Below are 20573 nucleotides of genomic sequence, written 5' to 3'. Positions count from 1 at the left end.
ATCTTCATGCCAGGCTTCTGCAAACTTTAGTTAATCCATCCAGGATTAGGGTAGACATCGCCTGAGAGGAGAATCAATATCATAGCAGTAGAGCTGTCCTGAAGGAGTTTCATTGCCCTAACTTGCCTTCAGTCTTGATTGAAAGCTATCGCTGCCGTTATGCGAGCGAAGAGAACGGTGTTTCAAAATATAATTTGGAGCCCTTGTCGTTGCTAATTCTTTGCTAAGGTGTACATCGACGACTCCAAAGTCTTCGTTGTTAGTTCGGAGCAAAAGACTCTTGAACAGAACTAGGAAAAGGACTTGCATTGAGAGTGTAGAGGGAAAATTGTGCAGAGCGTTGTAGAGACGCATCAACGCCGCCATCTTGTCTCATATACGAGCATGTTCCTCGTTGTAGTGTGGACACAAGACTGTAGATCTGGCCTCGGTAGTTCAAAACGCTTTCCAGCGGATAAACACCAGCTGAAAACCAAAGGAGTTATCCAGTGCATAGTGATTTGCCCACTGAGTAGATAGCGCTATCCACCCTTCGAACAACTGGGGCCTGGAGGGTCCAGGTTCGAATAATACTATTGTTTGTTCCTTTACTGTGTTGTACTGTTGAGGCTGAATGGATAAGTGTATGAATACAGAAACCGATAAGGTGATACGATGCGCTAAGAAGATGTGTTGAGATGCGTAAGACATAGCTTGAAGTGTTCTCAGACCTTTTTTGGGGGGAAGGGGGGCGGGTGGGTTGATGGCTGCTTTAAACATTCAACCTGGTTATCATGAATGAGGATCACCAATTTAACCTATAGGTAAAAACGGATTGAACCTGATAACGGCTTTTACCGACAACATTTACACTCTTTTCTACAAGAACATTCTGGCTGAGACTAAAACAAAATTTAAAAAACACACTCAGCTGAGAGTCAGTTAGCGATATTGCTCATTAGTCTTTTCGTTTCTGTGATTAGTATAAACAAATGAAAAAGAAAAGAACTGTAAAACCTGTAGTCTGAAAGGACAATTAACTCAAATAAAGTAAAACTGGTGCATTTATACAGCGCCTTTATCACAAACGTCTCAAAGGCGCTTTACAATACTTAGGGACGTTCAGTTTACCATGATCAACCATGTGGTTTTCGTATTGCATGACACACTGAAGAATTACTCAGTTTGAAGTCGAACTTAGTATATACCACACAACTTTAAGACCATATTTATAAGAACTTTTTCAGACGCAAATCGCAAAAAAGTAAGAACGTTTAACCTGAGCCACAAAATTAGATGTTCTTAAAGGAAAAAGAGTGCATTGCATGCAATGATCATCACGCTCCTTTTTACCGTCATTGGGCGTTTTCAGTACTTTTCGTTCTGGAGCATCATGAATAAATGGCTTATTAAGGACTTTACTGAAACTTGTGACATCCCTCAAGCCCGCCATGTCTTGCGAAATAGCTTTCTCGATGAATAAAGGTTATTTTAATGCCAAAGATGAAGGAATTCTAAAATTACAATACAGCACAACTAAACACAGTAAATAGAGCGTTGACACTTATACAAACTCCGTGAGGCAAGGAAAACGTAAATAAGCTGTCCATGTCATTCGTACTTATTCAAAATATCATAAGACTCACCTTTATATCATAAGACTCACCTTTACTTACTTTAGGGCAATCCATCGCTATCAGTTCGTCTGGGCGTCGTCAATTTCTGCCGGTGAAATTAGATGTTTCAGCAATTTTAAATACACTGACCTCAGACAATTTCCGTCAGCGTACGAGTTTTCCACGTTCCCGAGGCAGCACTGCTGAAGTCAAAATATCTTTTCTAAGTAGGCATGCCACTCGCTCGACGTAGAGATTGATACGCGCATTTAACTTCGACTTGATATATGCTTAACAGAGAGTCGTTAATATAAAACCAATAGAAGCAATGTGTCTTTTAATCACTCTTAAATGACAGACCACGAGCCAACAATACGCCCACACGGACTTTTAGATATGCTAATTTTGCAGAAAACCTGTTTAAAGAGCACAAAAGAAACGGATTTTGCTAACTAAAGAGAGAGCATGCCTGTAATAGCGTTGAAGAGTATTAAAGTAGAAGTAGAAAGTTCTCTCTAGAAGTAGAACTAACCTGAGAAGGAAGGGACCGCCAAACATTAAAAGGGTATATTTGATTTCTCGGCGCTCTTTCCCCGTCGTTCAAAGTTCTCCTTTGTGTTGAAGATCAATATTAATAAAAAAATTGTTTCAGCGATCAGTGAAAGTTACTGTGTGAAAAGTGACACTTAAAATTACAAAGAACCACGACGTTTTTACGAAAACGTGTCAAGTGTAACAGAGTGAAACCGGATGGGTCACCCAAAGAAAATAATGTCAAAATAAGATATTTACTAGGTGTAATTTCCGACTATAAAGCATTCCCTAACGATTTTAACTTCACAATTCAATACTCATTTGTCATGAGCTCAACAAAGAATATCTGGAATATTTTACTCAGCATACCTGAGGAACGTTCTCCCCCTCAGTAAATCTACCAAGATACAAACAACGTATCGAACATACTTTGCAGCAGGAAATTGCTGACTTGCTGGCTGCGCTTCCTAATGAAAGATAATTTTGTATTTCATAATCCCAGGTGCGTCCGCTGCAAATTAAATACGATAACCGACCGACACAGGATGACGGGACTTTACATGAAACGGAAAAAGTTAGAGAATTAGTTATAACTTCCTCGCTCTAGAAACTAGTAAATTGTCGGTATCCGCGGTTTAACACTGATTCAAATTTTTTTTCGCTGAGAAAGAGGATTACATCAGTAAAAAGAAATGAAAATAATCATGAACCTCGGAACTTAATTATGGCGTGAGTAACGCATATTGTGGTACGATAAAGCATGAGAAACATCACGGACGCGACTAACTGAACTCGCAGAACTGTATTATTCAGGTAGCTTCCTAAGAGAAAATTGCACGTTAGCTGTGGAGAGCTCAGACAACTGTTTATTGCTTCCCATGTCTTAAACACCTGTTGTCGCATGCAGTCACGAAACAAGTCGAGCCTCGATATTACAATTGCAAAGGGCCAGAGGAGCGAGCAATTCAGTGCGTTTTATCGGCATTTCGTTGTATAGAGGGTCCTTTTCATGCATTTACTACTACAACTTCTACTTGGCTTTGCTACATAAAACGCTACACCCAGGACTTCCTGACATCCTGAGAAGTTTGATACTGTTTCCTAGAGAGTATTCATTTTGAGCATTCATTTCACAACCAACTACCCTCTCCCCCCCCCCCCTCCCCCCCCCTTCCTTTAGAAATTAAATCTCCCAGCCGGACGAATTAAGGTACAGTATACACTTAACCTATGGTCTCCAGGGAAACAGTTTGTCAAGGAAAAAATCCGGACACGAGGCAAAACAAAACTAACTACAGCAGTTTCCCGAGGGACCAGTTTGTTTTGTCTTCCTCAGAGTCCTGATGTTTCTCGAGACGAAGTCAAGGAAAACATCCGGACTCGAGGCAAAACAAAACTAACTACAGTGGTTTCCCGAGGGCCACCTTGTTTTGTCTTCCTGAGAGTCCTGATTTTTCTCGAGACGAAGTCAAGGAAAACATCCGGACTCGAGGCAAAACAAAACTAACTACAGTAGTTTCCCTAGGGACCAGACATTAAATGCTTTGTCATGCACTTAGACTTTCCCTTCAGCTATGCCAGCCGAACATCCAGCGCGGTATCCGGGTCGGGATACATTTGAATTTGATATAGGCATGTGACCAAGAATCAACCAATCACAGTGCTCGTTTTGTTGGGTGAAAGTCTAGGTAAATAACAAATAGTATTTGATACGCCTAGCGGAATCAGCAAACTTTGAACCTTTGGCATCCGTTTCCTAAAAAAAGGTGGCGTCATCACAAATATATTATGAAGCGTTTTTCAGTCAGATGGAGGGAGAATGTATGCATTGGGAGAAGATATTGGCGCATTCGTGTTCCGTTGCAGTTCAAGTCAGGAAGCGGTTTTCCATCAAACTCCGTTTCTTTTACAAAACATGCAAGTCATTTTAAACAAGCCATCCTCTACCATTTTCCAGTCTCAATAGAGCATTTGGGCCCAAGGCCTATTAGGCCTATGTTGGTTGTTTACGAGGCGGATCGCGCTATCCAAGGGATATATCACTATCTAAACTAATTGAGTAAAACGCTGATAATGCCATCAGTCAAAAACTATCACTTACTCTTATTTGCTGGGGAGGTTATCCTTAATTAGTAAACATTGGTTCACCGGATCTCCGGGTTACCAGCCATTATACCTGTGCTTGACCTCTTATCTCTTATCAGGAGCCCTGCTCTTATGGAAATAAATGCGGCAAATGTCGCTCAGCATAAAATCACTTTCCGGTCGTTTCTTAAACTTAAATAAAATTTAGCAAAACCGAAGGTTGAGAATTTAATGAAACAATTATTCCATTCGCCCTTGTTGGATACGGGATTTGTAATAGGCAACTCGGCGCTACGAGCCTCGTTGGCTATTTACCATCTCGTATCCAACACGGGCTCATGAAATAATTGTTAATTAACTCCAGTGGGTATTTAAGCTACCCTGTTTAGAAGAAGTCGCTCTCTAACGAGAACGAAAGAAAACCTCTGCACGAGCAAGATCCTCGATGCCGTCTGCAACTAACTCTTAACCCGTTCAAACCCCTATTTAACCACTTTGGTTTTTAACGCCTGTCCAATGGCGGAAGACTGGAAGTGACGTTGCATTGAAGTCACGTTGCGTATGCGTCACAGACCATCGAGGAGATCCGTGCCGAGGTTTTCTTTCTTTTCTCCTCTGCCAAGCAGAGCCGTAGGAAGCAGAATGCTGCAAAATGAGAGGAGCTTGCCTAACAAGGAGTCCCCAGTCCGTAGGTGAAAAATATACTTTTAAAATGAAAAGAGAACAAATTGTCTGATTTGAGACGTCGCCTCGCTCCACAGGGTTCATCACAAAACCAACACACGATTTGATAGCCTGGCCTAGTGCTAAATACAGTTGACACATAAAGTAACTTATCATGATTATGATTATGATTAGAGCGATTTTCAAATGAGTGTCGTAAAACCAAAAGCAAAGTAATTACTTTGGCCAATCAAAAAGGACGGACACAATCCAGTAATCCAATCAAAACTCGAAGTAGTTACGCAACTCAATTGATTTAAAACTCAAAGAAGCTTTTTATATGAATAAGATCAAACCTGAACTTAACAAACAATTGCAGCATTACAACACTTTTCTCACGTTTTAGTTTACACCTTGATGTTTGGTGTCACGCTGTAATTAGTACCCACTTTTGTATTACGTCATGTTGTAATAATTTTTTCATCTACCCGTAGACTTTATAACTGTTCACACTTAGGAACTCATTAAACTGATGATGGCATAAGCATGCCGAAACATGTCTTTCAAAAAAGTTGTCTGTTTCCGACAGTATTTATCATTCTTGCTACTATTGCGACATTATTATCATTATTATTATTATTACCATCATCATTCAAACGGGCGATAACACTTCTGGTGATTAATATCTGCTTTCGTCATTGAAGAAGTCAACCTCCTAAGCCACTCCTATTTACAAAAACTAGTTTAGGTTAGCCTGACTGGTTTGTTACCGATAACAATTCCTCTCTGGGTCTTTTAGTACATTGATCTCTTTTAAGTTCGATCAACATTACCTCAAAAGTCAAGCGGCCTTTATGGGCACCGTCACCTCGATCAGGCAAAATTTCGTTACGTTAGTTTCTTTGCGCTTTAATCTGCCATGTTCTTTCAACAAAACGTTTGATACGGGATTGGTAAATTAAGACAACTCGGCGCTACGCGCCTGGTTGGCTACTTTACTATCTTCTATCCAACGCGGGCTTTTAAGCCTTCCTATTTTAAGACTTACTGTTTTGGGACTTGCTCTTAATTAAACCTAGTTAGTAGAATTATGGACTGGAGTTTGCGCCTCAACCGCGTCTCAGTTCTCTGAAACAGTGTGTCTGCTTATCAATCGGGTTTACTGTCAAGGAGTAGGTCTTCAATTACGAACTCAAATCGCTGTTCCTACTAATAAGCTCCAAAGCACTCCAAATCCGCGTCTAGACTGCAGCAATGCTTAGGTTCGTAGATCCGTTTAAACCTGATTATACTTCAAAGTCTGCTCATTTAGAGCAAAGAGCAGCTATAGGCCTCGCGATCGAAAACTCTCGAACGCAAGACAAAACAAACGAATTTTGATCATTGTGAAATGTTGCAATGAAACACCTCCAATATCTCTGGTCATTACTTAAATAATTCTTAAGTGCAATATCATATGTTATCATGTCATTACAACAGCAGCTCAGACACACATATGAAGGCAAGTAGTAAGTAATACTGGTACTGAGAAAGAAAAAAACAAACAGTATAAAAACGGATAATACGTACACGAAAAACTTCCAATACTGCTGCCAAAAAACTGTCTACGCTGTTTCCAGGTACGACCGTGACACAATTAAACCCTTCCAACTTCGGTCAGAAAATACGAACAAAATAATACAAAATAATTCCGCATACTTTTCCACAAAGTACCAAGCAATTTTTTTTCTCCAAGAGAATTGTCGGTCTGAAATGTGCTTCCTTTGGCAGCTTGGTTTTTCTGTCTTCCTCTAAGTTTTTGGCAGCATTCTAACGACCGGCATCTTATAGCTTCCGATGTGGTAGAAGCTTCCATTCATTGATATGGTAATTGGCGCGTATCCAAATATAATGGGTTAAGTCTTCTTTACGTGAATTTCAAGGGCCCATTGAACTATCGCTTGAAATAGAGTTCCGCAAAGAAAATTAAAGCTGACTTTTTGACCTGTGCTCAAAGTTAGTTGTGCCAAACAAAATATTCCAAGTTACATAATTCTTGTCAACGGCCCTGCAAAAAAAGGGATGACGCTATCTTAAACAGCAAGATACCGAACATTTGGAATACCTCTTTAACTAAAGTTGATCGAACGTGTCAAGTGGCGTCGAAATTGATTCACAGTCAAAAAAAAGTTTAGAGCGTTTTCCGGTGTTATAATTTCACAAGTATTTAATAATCATGTTCCCCTCGATATAGCTATTAAATTAATCGAACTCATGGAAAGAAGTCAGAGGGCTTTTTTTTCGATAGGTACTTTCAAGACAAATCTCCATTGGAACAAACATAATTCGTAAAAAATTGCAATAAAGAAATTTTATTTTAATAACATAAGGGCACCGTACCGTAAAAACGACCGTGTGATATCGATTTATATCGACTTCACCCAGTTCCTTTAGATAACATTATTTATGGTTTTTTTTTTCTGTATATCAGCAGTGGCATTTCTCTCGATTAACGGAAGTGTGTAATTTGAGTGTGTAAACTGATGTAACATTTGTATTTAACACAAACGGACCAAGGAGCTGTATCACCGGAATTGCAACGTTCGAGATTGTCTTCACCGCTATTGCAATTTAATATAGAAATAACAGTCGCAGTTCATTTGAACTGCTTCATATAAGAATGATGACATCGCAAAACAGCTAGAAACCTTAAGGAACTCCATTGTGTTGGTCCGGAACATGTTTTCCAACTTCCTACTGTTTCTTCCGTTTATTAACATAATGTTCTTTCCGGTCGCTTGTGTCACGGCCGAGTGTATTGTCACGACATTTCGGATCGAGTACCTTTGCTGAATGTGGATCTTTTATAAGAAACACAGAATTCGAGTTTCGTGAAAATTGCGGCGATTTGAAGCCACGTGTAAATGCATCTTTGCAATTTTGTGCTCACAGACAATTCAAATTTAGTGATGTCAATACCATTTCGTTAAGTCATTTGTATGTTAATTAATTAATAGTTTAGACGATTGTGTGTGATCAGTTGAACCTCAATGTTTTGAATGCAACCGAATTTTGGTCGCTAATAACCAAGATAAGGCCAATTTTTTCAGTATGTTCAATCATCACTTCCATAGAAAATTATAAGAAATAATTCGCACCCAAATCAAAATACTATTAAATAACGTGTTCATAACAAATCACCTTGACGTCAGAGGTGCCCCAGCCACCACGCATTCGACCTTCAAACAAAAACAAACAGGATGGCATTTTTTATACAATTGCCACTTCCTGCCTCATGAAAGTGCCTATAAATAAACGAAGTTTACATCAACATATCATTCGAATTGCTCTTAGGAAAAGTTCTCTGGGCCGATCAACGACAATCTACAAAAGCCAACATGGTCGTTTCAACCATAGCACATGAGCGAGGTAAGGTGTATCAAGACTTGTGAAGTGTCGTTACCCTGACTCACAGACCATCATTTACGTTTGGTTGGGAAATCAAAACCGCTAGGAGCTAGGAAACTTTTCGTTCATGAGATTCTCAAATTCTACTAAGCCAATGGAAGCACTGGGGACCGGTGATGGCGCCATTTGAGTGTGCCAGCTTTCAGTGACGCCTGAAAATTACGATAGCAATACATCTGAAAGCTTAAAAATTAACGGTCGAGAGAATGTCTAATTTTTATAAGCAATGGGGCAGGAAAATTACTGTCACATAGAGAACTTCGAAAGGAAACAAAGGATAAAGAAACCAACTGAAGAAGCGCCTTGCTATAGCTAAAATGGGTTTCTTTTGAAAATTATAGCACCGCTATACATGACTACTACTACTACTACTACTACTACTACTAATAATAATAATAATAATAATAATGATGATGATGCTGATAATGAGAAACTGGCTGAAGATCGCATAGTAATAAATGTTCATTAGAATAAAGTACAATAAATGTTAAATCAACCCAATATACAGCATGCGTATCTCAGTTGGTTTGTGCACAGCTTTCGATTCGGAGCACGGCCGTCGGCTTCCATTGATGCTATCCTCGTAGCTGAAGGAACCAGTGAGGTTAAATAAAGTCACTTTACCTTCACCATTACCAACTAAATGGATGACAAAAAAAAAATCAAGGTAGAAAAAGCCAAATTAAAATGATGCAAGTTCACAGTTTTACCCCTAATAGCAAAGTTTCATCTTTCCGAGATAGTGAAGAAGTAAAAGTGCTTGCCCTTTGTACAATCCGGACGAACTAAGTCCACTGTTTGGGGGAAGGTGCAACGAAAGGGTCGTCGCCAAGAATTGCTTATGTTTAAAATTGGGTTGAGATGCTGTAGTCCTTCAGATGATCGAAAGTGTGACTGTACAGAATAAGACAATAACCGTACTGGTTTCTTTTGCTTTTAGATGTAGTGGAGCGGTTACCGAATACTGAAGAACAAAAGGAGATATTCATTCATTCGCAAAAACAAAAGCTCTCCACTGAATCGGATGCCAGAGAACCTCGTTATAAGAACATCGTTCATCTTTGGGAGTTTCTCCTGGAGCTTCTGGCTGAGGAAAGCTGCCGTTCACTGATCACATGGGTTAGAAAGGAACGAGGAGAGTTCAAACTGAAAAATGCCGAAGAAGTAGCGAAGAGGTGGGGACTTGTGAAGAGGAAGAAAGGAATGAATTATGAGAAGTTAGGGCGAGCATTGAGATATTATTATCAGCAAGGGATTATAAAGAAAGTAAGTTGGTTTTGATTGTAACACACTCTTTTGTTTTATTAAGAACCTCTTGTTCAGGATGCTGAGATTAAAAAGAATTCGTAAAGAACATACCCAGGCTGAGAGTCAGTTAAGGGCGTCCTTATTTATGCCACTTGTTGTGTTCTTGTTGTTTTTTAAATTGCTGTTTGTTTGGTTTTTTTGTGAGTAGTATAGTAAATAAAGGTAAAAAAGATGTAACACTGTAGTCTAACAGGACAATTAACTCAAATACTGATTACAGCGACTTTCCTATGACCTTGAAAAATAAACGTGAAAACAGAACGTAAACAAAAATGCAAACATTTACTTGGCTTATCGAACAAAAACAAACGAGTGCGATTTTTCCTTGCCTCAGCCAATGCGGATCCAAACAACGTCATCTCTCCATGGAACTTTCTGGAGAACGACGGCATTTCGCTTTGACGTCATTTGAAATTCAGGAATGTGATTGGGCCATCCAACTGTTTACTGTACTGCCGTATTAGGAGTTTCCTTGGCGGGAATAAGGAGAAGCTTCGTTTTAATGTTGCCAAACATTGGTCCGTGAACACTGTTTTCAAGGTCATGTGAAAGTCGCTCTAACAATATAGTTTTTGTATTGCATAATACAGTGAAGAACAACTCAGTTTGTTGTCGAACTTAGCCTACCAATCAGGTCAAATCGCAAAACAAAAATAAAAACTTACAGCCTCAACCCCCAAATTAGAAGTTCTTGTCAGTATGTGAAGAAAAAGTGTATATTTGCGAACTGTTACAGTGATCATCTCAGTGAACTTCGTAAATTAGATATAATTTTTCCATATTAATTAGGTGATTAACCTTACAACATTTTTTAGGTTCCTGGACAAAGGCTAGTTTACAAGTTCAACAAACTCCCTTATGACTACAAGCCTGGTGTGACAAGATCGCTACATCACGCAAGTTTGATAAGTGCCAGTATCCACATCGAAAAGGAGAACTCAGTATCGCCGAAAACGCCAGTCACACCCACCACAGTTGTCACGCCACCACCTCATCAGACAACCAATGACACCACACCACAAGCTGCAGTCCTTATCCCTACCCCTACCACCATGGGAAGAAGTTGGTCCTGGCCTGTCATACCCATCCCGAGATGTCCAATGTGTTCTTGCCCAGCTTCCACCCCCCTTTTAAGTACTGCCGGAAGTTTGAGAAGCGGGAGCAGAATCATGTATCCAATCTTCGACCCATTTTCATCGCAATCGACACCTTGTTTTAAGCCAGTAAAACTCATTTCACCTTTATCTGCATCATTCTAAATATTAACCCAGAAGTAGAGTCATGCTTCTTGGTCTCTACTTTTCGTAAACGCGATAGAAGACAGATTTTCAAGGTCTGAAATCCATTGATATTTAGGTTGCAAAGTAACAAGGTCAAACCATGTACTTATACATTTCAAACTTTGCAAACACAGTGGCTAAATTCCACCATAAAATACAAAGATAGTAACTGAAATGCAATGTGTGCATGTAAATGTTTTTAGTTCCATGTTTTTATGTGTATACAGGAAAGTATTGTAAATAAATGAATATTTTTGTATGAAACTTTGTGAATTAATATCAGTGCAAGTTATTCTGTCCAGCTATCATTTTATTCTAGTCATACATTTTACGAGAAAGTGGAATTTCTTTTCTTCATATTCAACTCTTTCAAGCCCATTCATCACTGAACTCCCTCTTATTCCTCTTAGGAGACGCCTTTGGGAAAGTTATTTTTTGTTTAAGCCTCTAGTCGAACAAGCCTACAACAGTAAAATGGCTGTGTAATTGATTCAGTCAAGCGTCGAAGTTAGAAACACTGTGTAGAGTATCAAAAACAACATCCGTAGAAATTGCTGCCTGGTGGCTTTCGTTTGAAGGGTCGGCACAATTAAAAATTTCAGCCCACAGAGTTTAAGGGGAGGGATCGTCTTGTACAGCATACAAACACATCACTACTGAAACGAACTGCTCAGTAACTACAATCCGGGTCAAAACTCTTCGGGACATCTGTGAAATTTTGGGCGAAAGTAGAGAATTTACTGTACATTTTTCCATCGTTAAATGAGTAACGTGTGTTCTTCTTTCGCTGCCTTTTTCGCGCCCCACCCTTCCCCCCAGACAATGTTGAAACATGCCAGCGATTGATGAACGGATATTGATTTTGGAGACCGTGAAAAATCAACATTGTAATGGAGGGAGGGCGAAAAGCACGAATTGTCCCAATACGTTTGACCAGGATTGTAGCAAATGGTCTTATTTTAGGCTAAGAAATATCTTGCGCCGCACGATCCACATGAAAATAATAATTTGGATTGGCCACAATTCAGAATTTTATTAAGGGACATAAAAGTCACCGTAAAGGGAAATTGCACAACATTATTAAAAGTAAAAGTAAAAGTAAAAGTAAACTAATTTGCAGTACATCATTATAAATGTTATTTTGAAGACCCCGTGGATGCAACACTAATTGGCGTTACTAAGTGGCATCTAGGGACTGCGATGGAGTATATGCGTAACAGAAAATAATTCGACAAGAACGAAACTTTTTAATTTTGAATATATGCTAATTGCCATTATAAGCACAATATTTGGAAACTGAGATGAAACGGTTTAATTATGAATAAATGTGGATGAGTTTTAAAATGAGTTTCATTTGCTACATTGTACGCACTAATCCAGAAGAAAGTGAAAGCTTCATTGTATCAGTAGCAAAATAAGGCCGAGGTCCAGGTCACTCTGTGATCAAGATGAACTGAGAGTCATCGAAAATTTAGAGGTGAATACTTTTCTGCCTTATTTTGCTACTGATACAATGAAGCTTTCACTTTCTTCTAAAATGAGTTCCAAACTGAAGAATTGCCGCAATTCCACGCTCGTCTGACAATGAATGACTGAGTACGATATCCTTCGCTAAAATAAACGGAACAGAACACATAATAGTTTTGGTCCTTTTTAGTGGTGGATTACAGAAACAGGAAGAGTCGTGGGAAGAAACCTGTTGACCCTCACATAAACAGGTCTCATTGGATGGACAGACCCATACATGATACCCCTTTTGGTAGCATCCATTCGTCGTCTGGGAAAAGAGTTGCTTGGATACCACAACATGGAACGACCGGGCATGGGCTTGGGTGACAAAAAACATCTCGGTGGGGTATAGGTGGGTGTAACTGCTGAACAGTTTGCAGGAACTGAAAGGATTTTTTGTGGTCGACAGGCATTAGCCCTTGTCACTTCTCTCTCGTCAAAGTTGTCTACGACCTTTTTTCGACAGTGAAGAGGTTCTCTCATTCCAAGTTTGTATTTATACGGCAGTTTGCCAAACTTGTAGACCAGCCTTTTACCGGGAACCTAAAAACAAAATAAGCACTTTTACCATCGATGTGTTCCTTGACTTTTACTTAACTAGCTTAAGTAAGTATCGTTCTGCGAAAGAAAGAGAAGGGATGTCTCAGTTGAGAGCCTCTACAGTTTTCTATTCGAATTTGGCCCATCCATTGTCACTAAAAACACTAATCGAAATCAGACGAAGAAAATATTTCCTAGGGAAATAACCCTTAGCTCCACAGTATTTTGGTAAGGGGTTGGTAATTAGACAAGGCTTTGACAAAGATGATCGAAAAAGTAACAGAATAATGAAGTCACCTTCTGAATAATTTCTTGCTGGTAGTAATATCTCAATGCTCTGCTCAGTTTGCCGTAATTCATCCCTTGCCTACCCTTCACAATCCCCCATCGCCTCGATACTTCTTCGGGATTTTTCAATATGAACTCTCCACGTTCCTTTCTGACCCAGCTTATGAAAGAAGAGCAACTTTCCTTGGCTAAAAGCTCCAGGAGGAACTCCCAAAGGTGGACAATATTCTTGTAGCGTGGTTGGCTGCGGTAAGCTCGTTTCGCGGAGAGGATTCCTTCACTGGATCGTTGGGTTTCCTCCGGTCTTTGCTCCATTGCTTTCGTACTAGGATGGAAGGATATGCAGCTCACGTTAGTGAAACACAATACGTGCAAACGTTTCTGTCAATAGCATCGATAGCTCCGGCGGTCGGGCAATGAGAAATAGGCTTGACAGCTCAACTATGGAGACTTGAATTGCTTGGGTTTGAAGTAACATTCAGTCGGCTTATGCAAAAAGACTCATCCTTTGCCAAAGGGTAGAGGAAGATTAAATAAGGTGAAAGTTGTAACTTCCTCGTCTTCAAAGAAGGTGATTTGTTTAAAAAGGCAATAAATTGAAGATTTAACCTTTGGATCCAACGTGAATGAAATGAATCCCAAAACGACTCGGTTAAATATTTTGTTGCTAAATATGACATTTTTCTATGTGTTTATACATGTATTATTAAACGGGGATTTATCGCTAATTGTACAAGTTGACGCCTAGTCGAATGTTCAATCAATAACTGAGGGTATCAGCTTTTAAAATCGGAAATATGCCTTGGCGTGGGTGGGGAGTGTTGCCCTAAAATATCGGGGTTCATAAGGGAAATTTGGCCTCCGATAAAAGATTAAAAGCCGAACCTCAGAGTCCTCCTTGGGCCTTTGTCTGATGTACCATATTATGCTTTCAGTCCACAAAGCATGCCTTCATAGTTACCTTGTTTCGAAAGGTCTCCACTATAAATTAGTTTACCGCGGCCGACTAGCAGCAAACCCTACTTGACGATGCCTTCTCGTAGCTAAAAGGGTCCAAAACTTCCTTCACCGAAAAAGGGAACCTTTAGTTTGAATGGAACGGACATCCAGCCTTGGAAGTCGGAATTAGCGTCCTCCCACTTCTTTGGGCGGTGTTCTCCACGTCAAGTACACTGACCACGGTGACGTGAGTCAGACAGGTCTGCCCACGCTTTTAGCATTCCTTTCGTGCCCTCAGGCGAACGATTCTGTTCTGAGAGTTTCTCATGGCTAGCTTCGTTTTGAAATCCATTAGATTTGGCGGGAAAAAAGCATATTACTCGAAAGAACGTTTGTCAAAATGTTTGGAACAAGTTCGCTTAAGAGAGATTTTTCACAATCTTTGATCATGAAAGTTCTTTTATGTTGCATGGTTTCGTATGAGATCCAAGTAGCTTAGAGACCTTCGGTTTTGCATAATTAAAATACTATGTTTAGAAATAAAAACAAAGGAATCAGAGAGTCACATTAAACAGCTTATAATAAGAAAAATTGCGTGCTCTTGCACAACATCACAGTAGTTGGTCCTTTATTCTTTAACCAAGAATACAAAAGTCCACCAAATTAGAATGTCTGCTAAGAAACCCTCTTCTCAAAGCTGATAAAATAAGGGCTTAAAAGATAAGTATTTGTTGAGGTTCAGTTCAGAGAATAATGACTCATTCAAGCTCGCTTTTAATTAGTAGCCTTAATATTCATCCATGACGCAATAAGAGTTACGATTTGAAGTCATGGCAATATGTTCGGAAGTGAACGAATTCCCTCGTATCTTAATTAGTGCCTTACATTTTCGTATAGCGTCTTTTAGTGTATTTTAAATTCATTTTCTGATGGCTGAATTTTGAAGGTATTTTTAAGGTATTTGGTATTTGGGTCTATTTCGTGGATCGCGACTTGAAAAAACAATTTGAATAAGATATATACTGAATAAAGAGAGAGCAACATTATTCATATACTAAGTACTACATATTTTAATTTCTTCTCAACGATATTGAGGCCTTTTCTCTCGTTCTGAGAGAAAAAAACACACCAGACTGCTCCCGGATAATTGTACCACTACGTCGAACAAATTTAATCGGAATGCACGTAAAAATCATTAAACCAAAGCTTCCGTGCGTAATTTTTGCAAAACTTGTGCCCCTTGAGGCATATAAACAGCAGCCTAATTGAAATTAAATCAAAAGTTTTGCCAACGGAATAACAAGATTTATGCCATTTACTTCAGAAAGTGGACCCGAGGAGAAGGCAGCTGCAAATGGATATAGCTTGGACCTTAAAACACATGCTAGGCATAGTTCAGTTTCACGGAGAGCCATTTTTGTTTGAAACAACCGATAACTGCTTTTTTTCCCTTTTTTTTTTCAGAAAACTGAGAGTTGTTTGTGAAAGTTAAAGATCATGCTTATTTCGAAAAGCCAGTGTCATGTTTTCAAGGAAAGACATACAAACATATAAACTCAGATTTAATCGAGCAAAGTAAGGTTCATGGCTTCGGAGACCTGGATGCAAAAACGCGATCCACTGGGTTTGTATCCGTCAAAACGTTTAGGCTTAGATATTTTGAACTGATCTTGGAAGAAGAAAAGAGTGAATCGGTGGCTGAAAGATCTCGATCATCATGGATGCTCTTTGTGCGAAAATGCATTCATTCTGCAGTATCAAATTATATCTCTACATGCCCATTTTAATGGAGCTAAGACCAGCTAAAGATGAATTCCAGGTCGTCTATTTAAAACTCAATTTTTCATTATCCAAGAAACTCCTCTTTCAATGATGTATTGCGTTTTACAGAGATGGACATCTAGTTTCCAAGGTTTTTTGTTTGCTGAATAACAGGGGAAAGAAAGGATGTCCAGTTATTGTTTCTACTCAACAAGAACTACTGTTACCTTTATAACTAATAATCAACCAATGGACCAAACGAATGGATCACCTTCCTGTACAATCAACATACCGGCGAATCACATGTACACTTTTAAGAGGGATATTGAGTTACAACGATTTTCTTAAAATTCACTAAGGCTTGCAACAATATGGGAACGATTTCATGTATACCTTGCATCCTTACAGACGAATACATGCAACAAAACTGTACAACTTCTGTAGACAAGAACGCACAACTTGCAAACAACAGTAGTTTCGAAGAAGTATACTTATTAAGACTAAATGTGGCTATGTTTACTAAACAAGGCTCTATATTCTACAGAGTGGTATAAATAGGTACTTCAAGGCCAATGCTTGTCACCGAATAAAATAACAACTTGAAGAACCAAGACAAATTGGAATCTCGTATTTCGCACGAATCAGTTGGGTCACCAACCCCGTTATAGAACGAACGCGAATGTGAAACATTTACTAATTGCTTAATTACCATACCAAGATCTAATATACATAATTTGCCTAATAATTGCAGCGGATTGTTTATATTTTCCTGCTTACAAGTGCTTAACAAATTTCTTTGAATTATTTTGTGGCATTATCGATGATCCCTTTCCCAGTGGAAAAGTTTCCTTAGATCACCTGGTTTAAACTACTCACGTAAAGTCCTTTATATCTCATGTGTACTTAAAATTGGATATTCAAAGCTTGCACTATCAGGATAATGAAATCAGTTTAATAGCTTTCTTTACTTAGATTTGAGACTGCGAGTTAGCAAACTCAATTCGTACTGCCTAGACAGAAAGAGCATTTCGCGGGAACATCGAGCCGCAGGAATCCTTATCAATATCACAGAGTAATTTTTCGTAACTAAACAAAGCTTATCGATCAGTGACATGGAGGACGATGTTTCTTATGTTAATTTCTTCTTTCTGAACTATAGCGATACTCAACGTCACCTATTGTCATTAATGTGCCAACCAGAGATCTATTGGCTGTCGAAACACCTGTGACTGGCAAAAATTAAATATCAAAAGAATTGTTTATAAAAAGTGAATATTGCTATTCCGTTAACAAAAACATCTCCCACCACTTTGGTAAACTTCAAATAAAAACAATATTCATCATGAAGTCTTTACAGAAATTGACGTACAATAGTCACGGTAATGGGTTTATATACCGTACCGTACATACCGTGACCACATACAGTTTCATGGCGGTTTACAATTCTCTAGTCTACAATTCGCTTAGAGATAGACCAACAATACCGGCGATCTCTCGGAGCATATCCCTTTCGCTACTTTCATACTGGTATATCCCTTCAATTCATTACTATCATGCTCTATCGAGGCTTTTACTGAGATAGTATCACCTGCATGTCTACCCATTATTTGGCACGAGACGTGATCGTATTTTCAGTCGAAGACAAAACATTTCAAGTATACCAAAGAAAACTCGGCAGTGCCACGTGTCCAATTCACGACATCTTCTTGTTATTACGCGGGATGCCGTACGCTGCACGTGTTAAAGACTCAGACAAATTCCGTTTGCAAATCTCCCTTTTTTTCCTATTATGCGATTTCATTGGCTCCAATTCACCTTGAAATCACGTGCAAGATCAGGGTGGATAAACACTATGTGCGATTTCATTGGCTTCAGTCCAACTTGGAATCATGTGCAAGCTCGGGATGCACGTGGAAACTGAAGTGCTGATCAAACACAACAGTACTAACCCCGTCCAACAGGGATTAACGTCGGTGGACCAACGGGAATCGGTGTTTTCCCTTGGTTCAATTTTTGCGATATGACCTCTACATAAGCAATTACAGTAAGTGTTATAAAATACATATATCACTGCCATAATAGCTGTTTTTAAGATGATTATAAAAGAAGGCTAAAAGTTACTAAAAAAATTTAAGGAACCAAATTAAACGTTTTTCGACCGTATGGTCATCATCAGTGGTACATGGGTACCACTGATATAAATCATTCGCCGAAACTGTGCCTGTATGACAGAACATTTTTCACTTACAGTGGCTGGCAATGAACTTTGCGAGCTTTCGAAAATGTTCTTAAATAGGAGATTGTCTATTGCTCTCGTGAGACTTGAATGCTCTTCATTGCATTGACTAAACTAAAATTTACAAAACCAAAGACTGAAAATGGCCCTCTCCTGCAGTCAAATTCATATCCACACAGGGATCATCACCCTTTAAGCCAGGATAGCCTTAATGAATGTTTAGGTTTGTACATGGTAAAACATCAGCTTACAAGACGTGACACACTCTTCGACCGCTGTCCGATAAATGCGTATGCTCGATCCTCGATCAACGCCTTCAATATAGCTTCAGCCCTTTAAGCCCTGATCATTTTCTTAATTTACTTCATGTGATAAAATTCCTTGTGTCGTTGCCACACCACTGTTCAAATTCCAGATTTCCCTCGTTTCCACTTAAATTAATGCAAGCAGGGGCTTCCTGACGCAAGCTTGTTTAATAGTGTAAACAGACTGTGATTATCGCTACACAAAGTTTCAATGCTTATATCGGCATGTTCTAAAACCAGGAACACCGGAACACTCCGGAACACCCTGGAAGTAACCCAAAACCCTCAATTTGGCTAACCCTAGGCCTAGCTAGGCCTTAAGTTGGCTTTTAGGCCTAGGGTTAGCCAAATTAAGGGTTTTGGGTTACTTCCAGGGTGTTCCGGAGTGTTCCGGTGTTCCGGTGTTCCTGGACTTCCTGGCTGTGTTAAACATCGAAGTGCCGATACAAAAAGGTATAGCAACAACAAAAATAGATAAAATTGGGTAGGCCGAGAAAAAGAAACTTTGTAAAGCAGCTTAATTTGTTCTACATTTGGAGAGAAATAAAATACAAAACAAATTTAAAAGCTAACTTGAGAAGTAACACCTGACAGTGTGCAAAACAAATTGAATGGCCCTTATGTAAAAGAGGCCGGAGGCAAACATGCATTGATATTGCTTTACTCCAGACTATCTGTCTTAACTTATAATAGCGGTCGTTGCTCATGAAACCCCCTGAAAATTGTGCACTTATGCGTGCATCTACAATGTTTGGTGTTTTTTTCTGGTGTTTGGAGTGAAAGGGGAAAGATTAGACAAAGTAGTCTGTTGCAAGGTTTTGCAAGAAATCACATTTCTTCACTTTTTTGGGCAAGGCATAGTGACTAATAAATACTTGAAGTAAGAGCCCATTAAGTGATTTGAACCATTAATTTAACGGAAGAATACATTTGTAATTCGACGTTTCTCAGTTCTAAGGAGGCTGTTCGTAGTGAGGCTGAGAAACAGATACTCAAAAAGCAGAATGATTTGACACTTCGCTTAAAACAGGCTAACGGCATGGCTTCCTTTCAAGTGTAATCCTTATCCATGAATAAAGGAATATCGGACATTCCAAGATCGGGAGAACCCGCACCGAAATGACGCAGTGCCGTGTGTGACGCGGGTGTCAGATACGGTCTTCGATATCAACGTTACTTAATGAATTTCATTTGTTTTGTCTAGTCACTGCAATGGAAACTTGCTCAAGGGTACTTTTTAAGAATGACGACGCCAGAAAAATTCTTGAAGGGCCCCACTTTAAAATTACTCTTAATAAGTGAGGAATTAAACAATGATGTGAAAGCCCATGTATAAGCAAGAGTGCTCCAGGACACATCGTTGGGACAAGAAATTTATGATCGTGATTATTAGATCTCTTCCAAACCGTCTGATTTTAAGAAAAAGCGTTAAAATACCTTCTTGTATGATCCACTTTGAAATGAGCCTAACAGCTTCACGCGATCACTTATTTCTGTTCTTTTTCTTTGTCGTTTGTTTTCCCACATTTGTGTTGTAAAAATAGACAAGCGTGGAACGGTATATTTCAACCCTCTTGCTGCGCAGTGAGTTCTTACAGCTAATGACGAAATTAAATACTCTTTCAAGTGTAGCTGTTTTAAAACAGGTGGCGACGAAAGCCGGCACAATGGTGATATTCATCGGGGTAGCCACGTGGGCTGCGCTATAAAATACTGTCAACTTGACTAAATGGAACTGGGCAATTGGCGCTCATTAACCACCCCTAACACTACGATTGCTAAAATGCCAAGCCGCTGACTCGATCTACAACAACGGAATTCTGCGATCTTTCCATTACAATTTGGATAAATGTCCAGTAAATAAAGTTGGGATTTAAACCCGGATCTATGGTGCGTGAGTGGAAAAATAGTATGAGGCTGTTGATAAGAAGGCTATGTTTGTGAAAGAAATCTTTTCAATTACTGAAATTGGTGACCAGAAGTGCTTTTTCAACTCGGCTACTGTCTTAAAACGTCTTCAGATCCGAAGTAGTTCAGTTCTAGTACAACTTTACTCTTCAACGTCTTAGGATCATTTGAAAGA

At 39.3% G+C, this 20573-nt stretch overlaps 3 protein-coding genes across 10 annotated transcripts in view; 1 reads left to right on the top strand and 2 right to left on the bottom strand.

Moving 5' to 3' along the window:
- The window catches only part of LOC138011614 (uncharacterized), a 27863-nt gene extending 7352 nt beyond the window's left edge, over positions 1-20511 (bottom strand). The window contains exons 1-3 of one of the 8 annotated variants that reach the window (XM_068858696.1): positions 2499-2591; positions 2128-2206; positions 1646-1795 (exon numbers count right to left, since the gene is read on the bottom strand). In XM_068858696.1, coding sequence (XP_068714797.1) covers positions 1646-1670 — 25 coding nt within the window. In that variant the 5' untranslated portion in view covers positions 1671-1795; positions 2128-2206; positions 2499-2591. Of the gene's footprint in view, positions 1-1645; positions 1799-2127; positions 2207-2498; positions 2598-5520; positions 5536-6446; positions 6673-19927 lie in introns of those variants that run through there. The other 7 variants (XM_068858698.1, XM_068858702.1, XM_068858695.1 and 4 more) reach the window with 7 other exon arrangements.
- LOC138011617 (transcriptional regulator ERG homolog) lies at positions 8121-12569 on the top strand. The gene is made up of 3 exons (XM_068858703.1): positions 8121-8285; positions 9265-9590; positions 10448-12569. The coding sequence occupies exons 1-3, from the start codon at positions 8255-8257 to the stop codon at positions 10889-10891; spliced, it is 801 nt and encodes a 266-aa protein (XP_068714804.1). The 5' UTR covers positions 8121-8254; the 3' UTR covers positions 10892-12569.
- LOC138010050 (ETS domain-containing protein Elk-1-like) lies at positions 12566-13564 on the bottom strand. The gene is made up of 2 exons (XM_068857015.1): positions 13259-13564; positions 12566-12964 (listed from the first exon to the last, which is right to left on the bottom strand). The coding sequence occupies exons 1-2, from the start codon at positions 13562-13564 to the stop codon at positions 12566-12568; spliced, it is 705 nt and encodes a 234-aa protein (XP_068713116.1).
- Positions 20512-20573: the final 62 nt, after the last annotated feature.

The sequence above is a fragment of the Montipora foliosa genome, chromosome 7 (genome assembly GCF_036669935.1).
Source record: "Montipora foliosa isolate CH-2021 chromosome 7, ASM3666993v2, whole genome shotgun sequence".
Classification (NCBI taxonomy): domain Eukaryota; kingdom Metazoa; phylum Cnidaria; class Anthozoa; order Scleractinia; family Acroporidae; genus Montipora; species Montipora foliosa.
The sequence above is the reverse complement of the archived record's forward strand: the minus strand, read 5'-3'. Positions and strand labels throughout refer to the sequence as shown.